Consider the following 16,625-nt stretch of genomic DNA (forward strand, 5'->3'; position numbering starts at 1 on the left):
TCCTGTGTCTCTCTCTTGCAGGATGGTGTACTTTGCCACCTGTAGGATCTTCCATGTAACTTTCCTACCTCACTCTGCCATGTCCCTCTGTGAGGCAGGAGTTGGCCACAGGTCAGTTACCATCTTCTGCTCTCAGCCTTTCCTGCTAAATTCAGCTTTTTGCATGCTCAGGGAGGACAAGGCAAGCAAGGCCTGAGTACACCACAGAATGTGGTTTGCACAGAATTGGGTCAGCTCTCAGAACTCCTTTCCTGAGTAGCAGTGGAATAGCCCAGGGTAGAGAAAGCAGCTGTCACCTCCTTTAAAGCCCTGTGACACTCCTCAGTTCCCTGAGGAACCCACTCCGTGCACCAACCTGATGTTCTTAACAGTACACAGAAGTTGAGAAATGCTAACCTTGTTCTACTAGGAATACTGACTCTAAGGGGTTGCCCATGGAGGTGAGGCCACTACAGCTTCATGTCCCCATGTGCCACCAGCAACAAGGCTGAGCCAGCATTCCCACTGGGCACACACAGGGAATGTGCTCACACCATCCTTCCAGATCAGTCTTCAGCACTGGCACAACAGCACCAACACCCTCACCTGCCCGGGCACCCAGTCACCGTGAAGGGCTGTGGGGGACAATACACACACAGGCTCTGGATCCCTCCAGGAACTGGGCAAAGAGGCTCAGCTGATCCAGTCTCCAGCCTGGGGATCACCAGTCTGTTCCAGTAGCCAGCTGCACCCCTGCACATCCCCACGGTGCCTGCCCTCAGCAGCTGGTCTTGAGACAAGTCTGTCCTCAAGTGGCCCTTGCAGAGCCTCTCTTGCCCCCACAGAGGGAGTCACACATGAAAATGGAGCCCTACCCTCCAAACCAGCCCAGACCTTGTCCCTCTTGCAAAAACAGATGTGTCCAGCCCAGACCTAGAACTGCTGCCACACCTGGCTCCCTTACCCTCCTTGCTGGCTAAATCCAGCTCGCTGTTCAAGTGACACAACCTCACTCCAGGCTGCTGCCACTCCAAACGTGCAGCCCCTGGGACCCCAGGTCCCATTCCAGTCCCTGGCACTTTGACTTCCATGCCCACAGAATGGAGTCCCTTTTTCCAGGGAAGGGTGAGATGGGGTTAACAGTCAACACGGCCAAACAAGGACATGAACCAGCCCCTTCCCCCACCTCATTAAAAGTCATCTTGACCCTTCCCCTTCTCTCCCTTCGATCCCTCCCACAAGCTCGAGGGGATTTTGTATTCGTGCTGCAACTTGGTGGCTGGTACAGTGTTCAGGAACTCTGCCCCCACAAGCCTTGAAGAAGAGTCCGTATGAAGCCTCCCAACTCCTTGACAACATGCTATGAAGAGTTCTGCTTTTGCCATCTCCGCAGGGCACAGCCTCAAATCTGACCTGCACCTTCCTGGAGACCACGAGCAGCAAGGGCAGGCCTGGCCCTGCGAGCCCCCGTGTGACTCATTTGGTTCATAAGAGATTAATCACCAGAGCACGGGCTTGTTTGAATAACAGTATTTAATCTGTACAGGTTGAGATATCATAAAATGCGACATTCCTACCTCATCTTTAGCATCATTCCCCTGGAGCTGAGCCCTCACCTGCAGAGGGCAGGTAACCACCACTCCCCAGCAGTTCTTTGCAGTGCAAAAGTCACAGTGCAATTGCTTTAGTCCTAGACAGATGATTTCCCTCACTCAAGAGAGGGGAGATGTTAAAGCTCAAATGTTGATGAAAATTGTTACCATTTAGGAATGCAAACAACCCAGCTATTGCACACAGCCATTTCCAGCTGAAACTACAGCAGTTAATTGTTTAGCTGCCTTTACATTCCACACAGTTGATACTGATTTAGCCAAGAATGAAAGTAAAGCCAGTAACAAGATTTCAGAGTGATACAATTGTCGGAGGGCAGAATCTGACAAGCAACTCCACAAGTCAAAAGCGTGCTTAAGAACAGCAGGAGGTTTTCCTATACAGGGAGGGGGTATGAGCTGGACAGAGGTCACCTTCCAGAGACAAGCATGAGAGGAACATCGGCTTCAATAGAAAGCTATGAAGTACAATAGAACAAATCTGTTCATATAATTGTCAGGATAAGTATTTGACATAGTTTATGTAGTAGAATACAATTCTTGAACATTTTTTAAAAATAAGCACGGATTTCATTTAATATATACACAACTGATTTTAATAATGTACTGAAAATAAATTACAGGAAATAACTTTAAAATGCAACAGAAGACAAGAGTTTCACAACAAACATTCCCATTGATTTTTCCAAGGGGGTGAGAGATTGCAGTGCTCAAGGCAGGTAAATATCACAAATATATCAAAAAACTTCAAATTGTTGATGCATTCACACATTTACATGAGCCACAAACATTCCTTTACAGGAACTGCACTTAGCTACCACAGAACCAGGTTTTGCCATAAACTACAAAACTTTGATACAAAATCGTATTTATATATTTATATTTCATATACATGCCCTATCTGTGATTTCTTAAAAAATAAAAACTAAACACACTGTACAGACAATCCTAACTCATTGCTTGGTAGCTGTAGGCAACATTTTTGGATGGAATTTCTTCCCCAGTAGAATTAATGGCAATATTATATACATGAAGGCTAAACTGCAGAAAAAGACAGCTCAGTTCCGATATGCACCTCCCTCGGGACCAGGTCTGCGAGTTCAAGGCGAGACACCCTCTGTGCTGAGCCACTGCCTCCCTGACAGCCCAGTTCTGCGTGAGGAACCAGCACATGCATCTGTGTAACACTGGGACAAGGCAAGAAAGCAGGAGACATGTTGTAATGGAGGGGCTGCTCCAATGGCTGCACCGGCCGCGCACAGAAACACTCGCGGGAGCTGGCGGGGGTGGTGCTCTCGGGGAGAGCACAGCTGGATGGGGCTGATCATGACACTTCCCTGAAGTCAGCTGCTGCAGGGGACAGGCTCGCCCTGTAAGACAGAGCCTGCACGGACTCACAACGCTGGGGAAGCTCCCCCTCCCTCCCCCAAACGCGGGGCACCAAGACTGCGTAAAGCTGACCCACTCCCTCCCACCCAAGCGGGCTCCATGGCACCAGTTTGTCTGAGAAGCTGAGCACTGACAAATGTAACTCTTCCCCAGTGATGGCAGCAATCTGTGAAGCCAATCACACTAAACTACTTCTACAGTTGATTGTAAACTTTGGTTTATTTTTATTTTTTTTATTATTGAGTTCTCATGGTACAGCAAGCACGTCTAGGATGAGAGGGCAGAGTTGAAGAGGAGACGAACTGTCAGTCTGTCTTTAGTCTGGCATGGTGAGCCACCTGCTCGGTCAGGCCTGCTTTGATAGAGTTTTTTACAGACTGCCTCATATGATCCTCCATCAAATTATCACTCATGGGCTTCAACACCTGTGGAATGAGAGATGTGCAAAAGAAACAAGAAAATGAGGTAACCAAGGAAAAGAAGATATAAAATCATATAAAGAGATGAGACTTGAAATCATGAAAAAATTTAGAATGATGAAGTCTGACACAAAGTGGCATGAACTGAAAGAGAAATGAATTTTGCTGCTAGAGTAATGAGGTTAAAGCAGTCACATGCTATGGACACAAGTGATACCCCTCCTACACAGCAGTATTTCACTGAATTCAAACCACTTTACAGTTCCTAGAAGATGGATGTGCAATTCCATACCCCATATGCAGCATCAGTCTGGTATGGTTACAGCATTTATGCAGACCGGCCCAGACGGTCCAGCTTATTGTCCTATATGTGTAAGTGTGAACACTTCAGATACAGAAAGAAAGTTAAAAATACTGGCTAGTTTTTCTTCTTGTTATTGTTGGATGAGAGTCGCTGTCGCGGCACTGATGTGAGAGCACGACGAACCGTTCGGCGTCTAAGGACTTCAAAGAGTTTGGAAAACACCTAAAACACGAATTCAGCTGTTAGGAAAAATGGCTCTCGCAACATAGCAGAAACTCAATCAAGTTCAGAAAAACAAAAAAAAACCTGATTGCCAGTAACTTCTCACCTTCCTGGGATTCCTCTGAAGCAAGGAGGGAAAAGAAAGGCAGAGATTCAGAAAAATCAACAGCAAGAATGAGTATTTAATCAGAGTGACTCAGACAGGACCTGCAGTGCTTTGCATATTGCTGGTGATGTGCAGCTCTAACAGCAACACTGCTGAGGGCTTTTGGAGACCACCTTCCTCCAGCCCCCAAGTGGCAAGCTCCTGCCAGCATAAGCCAAGCTCTCCCCCTCCCAGGGAAGGTAGCAGCCAAACCAAGCCTTCAGTGCAGCAGCAGCTCCATTACTACTGGAGAGCCTCAATTTTAATCACTAATGAGTGGTGCTTACTCAAGATTTAGCTACCAATTTATTTACTGATGCTCATTTCCCTAGTTTTAAGAATCCATTTTTTCTGCTCCAGTGTAACTCAAAACCTGACTGGGACCCTCAGCAGGTTGCTCAGACAGGCCTAGTGTACCAGTGCCTAGGATCAGCCTTGAACACAGGAATTTTCCAGCTGTGGAAGCAAGCATCTGTGCAGAAGGCTCCAGTTAGTTATCTGCTCATGCCTCACAGGACACACTTTAATGTCACCCCAGATAAGCTCAGTGCACCCTTTATTTCCAATAACAACAGCAGGAAAGTGCTTTCCTTCTGCTGGCACGGGACAGAGCTAGTCAGAATGCTCCAAAAACCACTGGTCAGGAATTCTCTACATTTGCCTTACTGTAACAACTGAGTTCAGGCAGCAAAATCTCTATGCAGAAAGTTTTGTCCTCCATCTCTGCTGTCCTTACACTCACATCTTTTCTTTTAGGAATTTGTTGAGTATTCCTTGCAAACAGCAGTTGCAGCCACTGAAGCTGTCACAGACAGCACAAGTCTCCCTGATGGACGAAACCTGCTGTGCACTCTCTGGTAGCAGCTGCTGAAACCCATCACTCAGCCAGTTCTCTCCAAGGACTAATCAATTCCTTGCTCTGAATAAGGAAAGAGAGTTTTGAAGAGTCCCCTTTACCGCCTAAATAACCTTCTGCACCTTAAGCAGCACTTCTCTGATAATATCCTAAGCTTATTTAACGTTCCTTGTGTGCAGCATCTGTTCCTGAAGAGAGCAGTCACACTATTGAGCAGATTTTCCCTTTGGCAGCACTAGCATTCTCTATTAGGTCTAGAGCAGCTTTTCCCTCTCAGCACTGAACAGAAGCTGTTTGATATGTCTGCTCAAGACAGCAAGATTTTGCAATAAAGACAGATACCAACCTGTTCCCATATAGCTTCAGCGATCTGATCAATGGCTGTTCCAACTTCTCTGAATTCCCCAGAGTACTTAACGTATGCCCAAGTACAAAACGATATAAGAGCCATCCCCAGCACGAGATTACACAGGGCAGCTATGGAGTTCATGCCAAGGAACCCAGTCAGTCCTGAGATTATGTACATGGCAAACATGACTGCAAATAGAGTGGCAGGGGTACGAGCAGCATAAAAGATGTTTTTGCCATCGTTGTGCTTCACAAAGTTTGCATAGATCTCTTCGATTTCCACTTCCAGTTGCTCCTGGTAGCGCCGGCAGAACTCCTCCCCTCCCATCTTCTTGACGGAGCGGAACTGGCGGATGGCGCTCTCGCGGAAATCCTGGTGCTTCTGCTCCAGGTCCGACGGGGCAATGTAAGGCTTATCTCCCCCACACACCTGAGGGAGAAGCAGACACCATGGAATCACACCCTGAGAGAGCACCTGCCCCTCACTGCCCCCCTCGGCTCTGGGAGCCCCAGGCCCATCCAAAGGTATTTTGGATCCTGGCAGGGCAGGAGCCTCACCCATCCAACCACACCCAGACCCACAACACAGGACTGAACTCATGCTTCCACTGTTCTCTTCAGGCAAGCCCAGAAGGACAGGACAACAGCCACACACACATCCCTGCTTTTTCCCAAAATGAAGTCCTGGACATCCACCAAAACTCCCTGGAAAATGCCTACCAGTCTCACCCTTCAGAACAGATTTTTCACATTGCCCAGAGCATGTTAAACACCAGGAGCTGCTGAGGGATCAAGAGGCCACCACACAAATAACTGCCACTGTTTTCTTATACTCTGTGACACTGCACCTGTTGTTCCTTACATTTCAGGTCATTAGGGGGACAGTATTTTGGTTATGCACACTCAGCAAAGGAGGGCTTTGGTTCATGAGGACAACTCAGAAGCTGCAGCAAGAACTACCTTTACATAATCGAGTTTTAAATCCAAAGAGTTCCCACTTCTGTTCTTAAAAATAGAAGTTTCAGAGCTGTGTCAGATAAAGAACATCATATGAGACATCTGGATAAAAAACTATTCCATAATTTGTGCATATCTCTACAGTGATATAAAAATATACAGTACTGGGGAACATTACTATGGAAACAGTCTGTTTAAAAGAACATCTGTTTCTGTTTATTCCCTGCTCCAAGTTAGAAACCTTACAGCTACAGAGTCTCAACAACCATCGAAGATTCAAGTTTGGAAGGCAGACTTGGCACTTATTATAAACAACACATTTACTATTTCAAGACATTTTCCAAAATGGAAATAGAGGAGTTCCCTTAAACCAGCAGAGCATTCTCCAAACAGCCTGCTAACAAATGGAACTGGCTTGTCTGCCACTAGCACTAGGTCTTACTTTAATTTCAAAACAACTACTTCAGCAATTAAGACCACAATTAGCCTAATTAATGGGGAGCTATGTTTGTAGCATGTTCTCACACCTACTGGTCTTTCTGGTTGAACAGTTTCACAATAAGCACAGTCCTGTTAAGCTTTATGAGACAGGTAATGGTTTTCAGAATTTCCTATGATAAAACCTTGCCTACCACTACATCAAAGTATGAAATCCATCCAGCATTCAGCCTAGAATCATATCAGATCACTATCTTCAAGAGAAGAAGCAAGTGGGAAATTACATACACAGGTTTTTCAAAGTAATTCTTGTATTCAAAGGGGTTTCTTTAAACTTTTGAATCGCTTCAATGCTTGCATTTTACAGCTAATGAATGGCCACAATTCAGAAGCATGAGACTACAGAACTAGAATTCCACCCCTGTGCAAGCCTGACACAACAAATGTCTGCTCACCTGCTTGTGCATTTCGTGCCACAGGGTTTTGAGATGCCTGTCAAGAGCCACAGAGGGAACTAACAGGTGGGAATCCTGCACACACAACCATTCTCAGACCTCCCCAGCATCACACCCAGGCTCAGAGTGCAGAAAACACACAAGTCCTGGTCCTGAATCACCTTCCCCCACTGAAGTGCTCACACAGAGAGGGCACCATGGAAGCTGAAGGCCTGTGTTTGCATGTAGGTGTTTAGGAAAGGTTGTGCCATCATACCTGCTCCATGCCTTTGCTGTACAAGTCTTTTGCTCCTGCCACAGCAGCAAGATTGTTCGCCTCAGCTGTTGCCTAGAAAACATGGAGCATCCTGTGTCATTCACAGCATTCCCAGGTTTTACACAGCACTGCACTCCAAACATACCCCCAAAACCTCCAGAGCTCCTGATGGCCAGGAAAAGGCCACACAAAAATAAGAGAAGTTTAGCAACAGACATTAAAACATATTGCTGCCGTTCTTCAGCTTTCTAGCACAGCTGCAAACAAACCTCAGCTTGCTCCTACAGGCTTTTCATCATGAGCAATCTCCTCTGAATGCTCTACTGTTAATAAATACATAAGGGTCACTAAACTATTATATTTTAATCCTGGTACTGGATTACTTCCAGTACCCAAGAGGAAAGAAGGAATCTGGGATTATTTCTACATTACAGATGTACAGTTTTGGTGTAAATGGTAATTGTCAAGTTTGTCAAGAATTTAAGTCTTATTTTCTACCTGTATCATATCAGGGACAATTATTGTAGTTAAAGCTGCAAGATGTCCTTTTCTGGATATCTCTCAGCCAAACAGCAAGTTACAGGAAAACAATGCTTAGACAGTAAAGCAGCTAAAAAACCCAACCAACCAGACAGACTCCAGCTCTATTTGGTGATTTAATTTCATTTGGTTGATGAAACTGAGGGAAAAGTACCCAACCATCACAGTTCAGGGGGCTTTTCAAAGCACACAAATCATTCCAGAACTACAGCTGCGGGGGAGAGACTCAGGCCCACAGCAGTCATGGTTCTTCAGTTGAAAAGAACTTATAAAGTACACATCATCTAATTAGATTATGTGAAAGAAAATAAAATACCTGCAGCATAGATTTTGGATGAGGTAGCTCCTCTCCTTGATAGATTTTAATGTAAGCCTAAATGGGAGGGGGAAAAAAGAGTTTATTTTTCTAAACATTTATGTTTGAGGAGAATAAGAAATGAGGGATGATACAAAGAGCACAGATTATTTCTCTGTAATAGTGCTGAATACTAAATTATGCAATTTTCTTCACAGAAGTCTGGCAATTTTCCCCCCTCACTTTCCTATGCCTGAGACTGGGGCCCAGCAGGGCAGCAGAGCACCCTGAGGAGACATCACCACTGTCCCAGGATGTGACAGGTTTTGACAGCAGGTTTCTACTCCCTCAAATACATAAGGTCTTTGCTATACAGGGAATCTTCACCCATAACAAAAGAGTGGAGATGACTATCCCAGCCTTTCTGGCAAGAGGTCGGCTCAAATTTACCCCTGTGCTGGGAGAACCAATATTTACATTTCCCCACATGCCTTGATCTACTGAAGCGTAGGAGGAAAAAAAAAAACAGATCAAGGCACTTTGTACAGACAGAGCTGAGCAGACAAAACACTTCCAGAAGCTAAGCAGGCAGCCTATCCCACTGTGCCCCACCCCACTTATCCTCAGGGGTCCTTTCTTTCCCCCGGGTTTCAGGGGGTTGGAAGAGAACACACACTTCATTTCTTGTCCAGCCCCCATAAGCTGGCCCCTGGCACAGCTCCTGGGGACAGGGAAGTGGGGCACAGCAGGCAGCAGCAGCCATTCCAGGGCCTTGGACAAGCTGTGCAAGCTACACCAGCAAGGCCACTCTCAGCCCCTTGAGGGGGGGTCTGTCCTCACTCTCTTCTCACCACTGCTGCCTTCCCTCCCTGCCCTGGCTGCAAGCCTCAGGCCTGAGGATTTCCTGCTCCAAGGGAGGAGAGAACAAGGTTATCAGGGTCCCCATGTACGCAATGCTCTAGGTTGGAGAACAACCTACAAAAACATATAGAGTTCTACAGGACTCTGCTCCCTTGACACCCTCCTTGCTTCTGTAGCTATTTCCTCCAAGTAAAAGCCATACAGTTCCCAACTCAGGCCTCACAATCTCAGCTTCAGATGCACAGTCCCAAGGGAGCAGTCCTCTTTAGTTACATAAGCATGGCATTTCTGCAGCACCCCACAGCACTGCTCCCCAGATGGATACAGGATGCAAATCAGCTTTCCAGTAGAGGTTTTACACTTGGGTTTTTAGGATGCATTCCTTTCTAAACTGCTTCTGAACATGCCCTCCCTGCACTGTACCTGAGTGGGTCCTACTAGAGAAAAACTGGAGCAAAAAGCAGAGTGCAAGCATGTAAACAGAGAGTGAACCTCTGTGCTGCCGTGCTGATTTTACACTTGCCAGAACAGCCATCACTTCTGCATCCCATACCATGTCTTTCCTTCAAAAAGTTACTTTGTTTTACAAGTGAAGTTAAATGAGCTCTGGTCTCAAATTCCTTCCTTGCATAGCTCGTTTCATAACATCAGCCCAATTTTTCTACCCCCAAAGTAGCAATGCAAAATTCCTGTCTTTAGGAGACAGTGGCATCATTCCCACCAAGGCAACTGTCTAAGTCGTTCAAATTCCAAAGAAAAAAAAAAATAAGGCTACACACACCAGACCAATCCCAGGTGATGCAGAGATTATGTTATCACATTTCTGCTGGTGTCACCATGATACCAAAAAAGTTCAAGACTAACAGCTGTGAGTATCCTGCATAAATATTACAGAGCACAGTGGTGCTACACATGCAAGTGTTTAGAAAGCACCTTCCTTGCATATTAAAAATCCAGAAAGGGAGTATCTGAAATTTTCATTGCATACCTAGCAGTTTAAGAGCTCTTTTTCTATCTGTAAAAACTACATGAGACCTATTTTAATTCAAAATAACCAAAACAAAAAAAAAACCCAACTGGGATTTCAAAGTAGGAAAAAAAAACCTAATAAAGCTTGAGCTATTTCAGCCTACTCACAGAGAGGAAAATAAAAGCCACCAACCCACAAATTTGGCTAACAGTAGCTTGCAAAGAGCTGTACTGTTAGGAAGTAGTGTGCCAGTTCTGGAAAGTCAGAGTAATGAAATGAAAATAAAAGCGAGCTGATCAGTGAGTGTCAGCCTAGATACCTTATCTTCTCTGGGAACAACATGGCCTAAAATTAGAATACTGACTTTTAAGCTATTAACAGAAATAATTAGTATGAGTTTGCTTACCTTGAAGTATTCTACAAGATCTCTACAGGTCACCTTGGATCCACTAATCTCTTTTTCTACCAAGTTTTCAGGGGCAAGCAGTAACGGTATCAAATTCCGCAGTTCATTCTTAAAATCTTCATCTATATCTAGTAAAATTCAATCAATTTCAAGAAAAAGGTGGTTAGTTTTCAATCTTGTATATCCTAAAGGAACACTGATAGCCCACAATCCTTCTAAATCTACAACATCAAAACTCTGAACTGCATTTTTAAGGTATTTAAAGGCTTACATACATAATATAGCTTTAGTAAATTCCAACTACTCCTAATGTACCAATCTTAACTGGGAGAACAAGGTGTCACTGTCCTTTCAAGTGCATTTCCCCAATTACACCAATGCACAATGACCTCCCAGGTGTGTGCCCTCAGCACAGCAGGGGCTGGCACCCCACCACTGTAACTCACTGTTACAGCTTTTGCCATCCTGATGCATTACCTCTGTTGGGGAACACACATCCCCTGGAGGAATCCTGACTGCCTCTCATTCTGCAGCAGCAGAACCCTGTGGCTTTTATTTCAGCCATTTCAGAGCTGACCTGTGGTTTAGCAAGTTTTTAGAGAAAAGCCTTTCCAGAAAGTAAAGTCTTTAATCTTGGGAATTCTGCCCTCTGGAGCCCTTAGTTATCTTTGGAATCTCCATTTAATGACCTTTAAGCATGTCTCAACTTATCAGATTACAATGAACAGCTATACACAAAGATATCCATTCCCTCTCCCTGCTTTAATTCCTCTAGTTTTAACCACTAAAAAGAGCACACAATGCACATTTCTAAATTCTGCAGCTTCACCTTTTAGCCTTAAATTTTCCAGTCAGGCATTTCAATAGCTAACCATTACAGTGCTTAACTTTCATCATGTAAGAAAACAAACTCAGTGATCTGAATCAAGAAACACAAAATGAAAAGCTTCCTACCATTCAATCTCCCATCAAAATTTGGATTTGTTGCAACTTTAAGACCAGGGTGGGGCAACAGGAAACACCCAAGATTACTGAAACAGGAGTGAATATGCTTCCTTACATTCTGTAGCTCTTCATGTTGGTTTTGCTTTACCTGAAGGAAAAAAGAGGCATTAAGAACTGCTACCAGTTTTACAGCACTGCAGTTAAGATCAACCATCTTCTTAAAAGCAATAAGAGCACAAAAGTGTGTTTAAGCTTTTATTTCTGAACCTAATAATGTCAACTTTGCCTGTAAGTAGAAATACCACAAATGTATTTTATTAGCACAAGGAGCCAGCTCATGATGCATCATTGTCTTGACAGCAAAGTGTCACTTAGAAGATCAGAACAGGACTACTGGAGATAACTTACCTGCAATCTTTTCTCTAGGAACTTTTTTCCTCCTTCCAAGCCATATGCATGTTCATAAGGATAACTCCAATCTCTAATTAAGAACATTAATGTCTGCAACAGGAAGAAAACAGCAGTGAATGGTTTGCATCATTCCTAAGGTTGAATATTCTATCACATGTGTGATTATTTTAAGTATTTGGCTGCTCTAAAATTAAATGTATTATAGATTACAAGCAAGGATACTATGTAAGTTTTTTGGTATATTTGGTTGCTCTAAATGTAGCAGCTCTGTGGTGCAAGTGTTCGCTTGCTTAAAAAACCAACTAAACAGAACACCCACCACCAAACAGGACCTTTTCTCAGAACCATCTACCACCAGCAAGGACCAACCATATCTCAGAGTAATAAAAAAGAAGGCAGCACAAAATTTTTCTCCTTAACACCTGCATATCACTTGACATTTTGATTCCTCTTATGCCTTATAACTCAAGAACAAAGCTATACTTGCTCAAAATGTGATCCTCTTCAGCATTTTTCTATTGGGTTTTTGCAAAGCCATGTGTCAATAGTGAAGGAAAATTAGTCTTGCAAAGAACTGGTTACCTTTAGCGCCCAACTAATTTATCTGCAGAAATTATCCTGAGCTCATTTTCTACACATTAAACTGCTTAAATCCATTTAACACATAGTTACCTGAAACGGCTTTTGGTAGATTTCTTCCATAGCTAGTCTTCCATATTCTGTAAACAACTGAGAGAAAGAACAGTGTAAGGATGTGCCATATAGAAAACACATTTTTCTGCTGTGAAATATTCTATTACGTCACTAAAAAGTAATAAAGCATTCAATCTTATATCTTATGACCGGTTTCAATCTTACATCTTACTACAGGTTGAGAATGGCAAACAAACCTCAATAAGGAGTATACCAACCCTCAATAAGATTCAGGTAGGAGACATGATTCCCACAGGCTTCACAGTGCCATTCCTGAACTGTCAACACACTGCTGTTTTAAGTGGGTGGCTTGTAGGCTATTCTCAGAGAAAAGCTGGCTGCATTTCTCACCAAGTCAGCTTCCAACACTTGCTTCCTAGGCTAAGGAGGTAAGCCTGACTAACATTTGCCCCTTACTTCCCACAAAAGGTTTATTCCTGGAAATCCCAGGGAACTTGGCTCTAGCCAATATATCAGACATTTAAATACAAGCCAAGTTCAGCAGCTTCTCAGATCTCTGCTTCAGCTCGTGACCTTAACTAATAATTGTTCCTTCCCTCCAGTAAAAAGGCAAGTATCAGCTGTCTTCCTCGGAGTGCTTCCACTATCTTTAACACCAGCAGCAGCAGCATTCCTTGCTGGCCTGAGCAGGCCAAACCACCCACAAGACCAGGAATTAGGGACTGTGCTGCCTGCTTCAGCACAGGTCAATACTGGCAGGGCTTGATCGATGCCAGCCTCCTGCAGGCTGAGACAATGGAAGCACACCAGAACTCTCCAGTGCCAGGCAATCATTATTCTGCATTAAACTAACTCCTGGAGGGCCTCAGGCAAATTATGGCTCAAAGGGCAGTTCTGGTGTTGATAACAAGAGCACCTGGGAACTTACAAGACTAATTTAACACAGCTTAATTTCCAAGCCCTTGTTACCCTGAGCAAAAGCAGTTGTGAAGTGGCCAAGCATCCACAAGAGTCTGGCTTCTTTGACCCAAACTCTTTACCTCATTCACTTCCCTGCTAAAGGAAGGGAATGAGGTAAATGAGCAGTCTCTGACTGCTTTTTGCAGTCTCTCCCTGCAAAAGGCAGTCAGAGACTAACAGTATTTTACAATTACATAAATTCCTGTTAAAACAGAAATTCAGACTTTCCTTCCCTTAGATCATGATTGCCTGCTGCAACTCTAAATGCATGGGTGTCCCCTACCCAGGGCTTGTTTTTATCATCCTTCTCTTCCCTTCCTTCCTTCAAATCTCACCCTCCAGGAGAACAGAGATACACTGTTTTATTCAGATTACACCGAGCCTCTTAAAGGACCAAAGCCTCAAGGGAAGCCTGGCTTTCAAATAATGATCTACAGATTTTTTTTTTTGTTTTCACAGCTCAGTTGGGTTTTTTGGGGGGTGTGGGGGGTATGGGCCCAGTGATACAACCTTGCTAATTGAGAACACCTGCATAAGACTACTTTTAGTTAGTGCTCTTTTACTTCCAGTATTGGCAGCCACTCTGCTGCAGCACTGAAGACACACAGAACAGTTTTAAGCTGTGACAAGGTCATGGCCTTGGCATTTGGTAACACACAAGCTACTCTCTAAAGCTACAGGTTTTAAGTTAAGGAGATAATGTTCTTGCACCATTCACATGAAGCCATAATTCAGTGGCCTTTGACCATGACATGATGTTGCATTAGAGGATAAAAACCCCATGGTGAAGAGAAGACATTCTCCTGCTTTTATTTCTAAGCAGAATAAAACTCTGCAGAAGTTTCTCAGCTGAAAAAACAGAGATGGCTTCTGGGCAGAAGACTCTTTCTGGCCTGACCCAAACTCCAACACTTCCTTACAAACTGGTTATGAAACAACATCCATTTTCCTATTTTATGAAAAACATGTAGCACTGGAATTTCACCATTAAGGATTTCCATAAATAATTTTTGTTTCTCATTTTCTCAGGAATTTCAGAACTTGCAATACAGAGAACAGACATTAAAAGAATCAGCCAGATTAGAAGCCCATACTATTTTACCTCTACATTGGCACAGTAGAAGCATCATGGAGTTGATGCAAACACAGTTTTTACAGATTGGACCAGTTTTAGTATCAGGTCAAATTCAGTGTTTTACATGAAGCAACAAACAGCTCCCAAGTCAGTTACATGAACAGTAACTTCTAGAACATTGTCAAGACTATCAGTTTGGAAGCAGTTTAACATAAATTCACCATATTCCTACCTGCAAGTGCTGAAGGTCATCTTCCTGAATATTCTGAGACAAGTTGTATACCTGCAAGAGACAGCCAGAGAATTACAGTGTCACATGAAACCACTGTCTTACATTCATAGTCTCTTTCTCACATTGAGTATTTTTGCTCCCTCCAGCAAAAGTCTAACTACCCAAAAGCCAGCAAGTAGAAAGGTGTCACAGAACACATCTCAAACAAAAGTCACCTCCTTATTCAAAAATGATTCACCAGAGCCAACTCCACGGGACAGAAGTAACGCTCTACATAGTCCTGCTCCTTTTAGGTTGTGGCATGTCTGAAGAAAGTCACTTGTCACCCCTCAAAAGCCTGCTCACTTTTGGCACTTCTAAGGCACAAACTTAGAAGTAGTTTTGAGTATAGCACAATTCTCAGGAGTTTAATTGACACTTGAACATAAGCAGCAATTTAAAGTTTGGCTGATCATAGCATACTGTCACCCTAAACTGTATCTACAGCCTTAAAAAAGATTCTGTAACACATCTGTAAAGAAGCAGTTGCTACTTTGACATCTTGGGGGGAAGGGGATTTCCCAGTTCTGTCAGCAATTTAATACAGCCTGGCCTTGCATAACCTTGATTCCACACAGTAACTTGGCTGGTTTATGTACCACACTGAAAATAAGTATGGAATTTTAAATCAGAGATGGAGGAAGATATGCAGGTGAACTTTCCAAGTGTGGCTCAGGATATATTCTTGGCATGTTCAGGATAGAGGGTTCTGCCATTATTTGCCAGCAGGGATATTCTCACCTGGACAGAGCTAGTCATGGTGCTCAGGGCAAAAACTGTTGCACAGTCTTTGATAGTGGATTGGCTATCAAAGGCACCTTGGGTATCCATGAGTAGTACAGCAACCTGCAGAGTTTGAAAGAAGAGAAAGCAGTTAACCAGATCATGGACACTTCCACACTCCTGGCCACTGGGATCAGTTCTGTTTCAAGTCCCTGCTCCTGTGCCCGCTGAAGAAACCTCAGCCAGCTCCCTGCACAAGACTACACACACCCACAGCTGAGTGAGCAGCAGCCAGAGGGCCCTGCCATCAGCCTCTGGCCTTGCCTGGCTACCTTCTCCCAGAGAAACAGCCCTCCCTGGCCCAGTGGGGATGCCATGCAGACCAACTGACAGCTCTCCTTCACTGGAAGAACACCAGCCTCAGCGGCAGATCTCTCTTTATTAGAGCTAGGAGTAAGATGCTACTTATAAATACACACACACACACACACATATAAATATATATATATAACGATAATTATTTTCAGCAGAAAACAAGATAATTGATACTGTCTGCTGGAACAACAAGAAAGGAAGTGATATTAATGAAAAAAGTTTATCAGTTGAACTCCCATCTTTGAGATCTGCTACACTTCCCTTCTCCTTCCCATTGAGAAGCAAGAACAAGTGAGTGATTTGTTCCCAAAGCATAAGCAGATTCACACATAACTGGTTTTTAACCAGAGAAATGTTTGGTTAGCTGTGAAATTTGTTAAACACCACTAAGCCACTATTTTTAAAATCCATGTCCCACAAATTGGGCATCAGATGTTTCCTTTGCAAATGCAAAGGGTATGAAATTTAAATAACCTAAAACCAATGGTTCAGAACACAAATAGTTCAAGATCATCACCACTATTGTGGAGTAAATATTTATTAATGACATTAACACTTGGTTTCAGCATAAACACCTCCAAGTAAACTTTGCAGTCAAACTGACTTGAGTTAAAAAAGAATCAAGGTAGTGCTTTTTTCTCACTGTTAGACTTAGTCCTTTTTTTATAGACTGCTTGCTAAAATTATATGGAAGGACCAGCTTCCAGACCCTGAAGTACTTACAGCCATGCACTACACTTTACTAGAACACAGCTAGAACA

At 43.7% G+C, this 16,625-nt stretch overlaps 1 protein-coding gene across 4 annotated transcripts in view; it reads right to left on the reverse strand.

Annotated features, from left to right (window-relative positions):
• Nucleotides 1-1,494: 1,494 nt before the first annotated feature.
• ATL2 (atlastin GTPase 2) overlaps nt 1,495-16,625 on the reverse strand; it is a 37,690-nt gene continuing 22,559 nt past the window's right edge. Inside the window, exons 4-15 of one of the 4 annotated variants that reach the window (XM_036379558.1) lie at nt 15,508-15,612; nt 14,728-14,778; nt 12,479-12,535; nt 11,804-11,896; nt 11,405-11,543; nt 10,451-10,578; nt 8,235-8,291; nt 7,379-7,450; nt 5,271-5,702; nt 4,030-4,044; nt 3,813-3,923; nt 3,290-3,403 (exon numbers count right to left, since the gene is read on the reverse strand). In XM_036379558.1, coding sequence (XP_036235451.1) covers nt 3,816-3,923; nt 4,030-4,044; nt 5,271-5,702; nt 7,379-7,450; nt 8,235-8,291; nt 10,451-10,578; nt 11,405-11,543; nt 11,804-11,896; nt 12,479-12,535; nt 14,728-14,778; nt 15,508-15,612 — 1,257 coding nt within the window. In that variant the 3' untranslated portion in view covers nt 3,290-3,403; nt 3,813-3,815. Of the gene's footprint in view, nt 3,404-3,711; nt 3,924-4,029; nt 4,045-5,270; nt 5,703-7,378; nt 7,451-8,234; nt 8,292-10,450; nt 10,579-11,404; nt 11,544-11,803; nt 11,897-12,478; nt 12,536-14,727; nt 14,779-15,507; nt 15,613-16,625 lie in introns of those variants that run through there. The other 3 variants (XM_036379557.2, XM_036379559.1, XM_036379560.2) reach the window with 3 other exon arrangements.

The sequence above is a fragment of the Molothrus ater genome, chromosome 3 (genome assembly GCF_012460135.2).
Source record: "Molothrus ater isolate BHLD 08-10-18 breed brown headed cowbird chromosome 3, BPBGC_Mater_1.1, whole genome shotgun sequence".
Lineage (NCBI taxonomy): Eukaryota > Metazoa > Chordata > Aves > Passeriformes > Icteridae > Molothrus > Molothrus ater.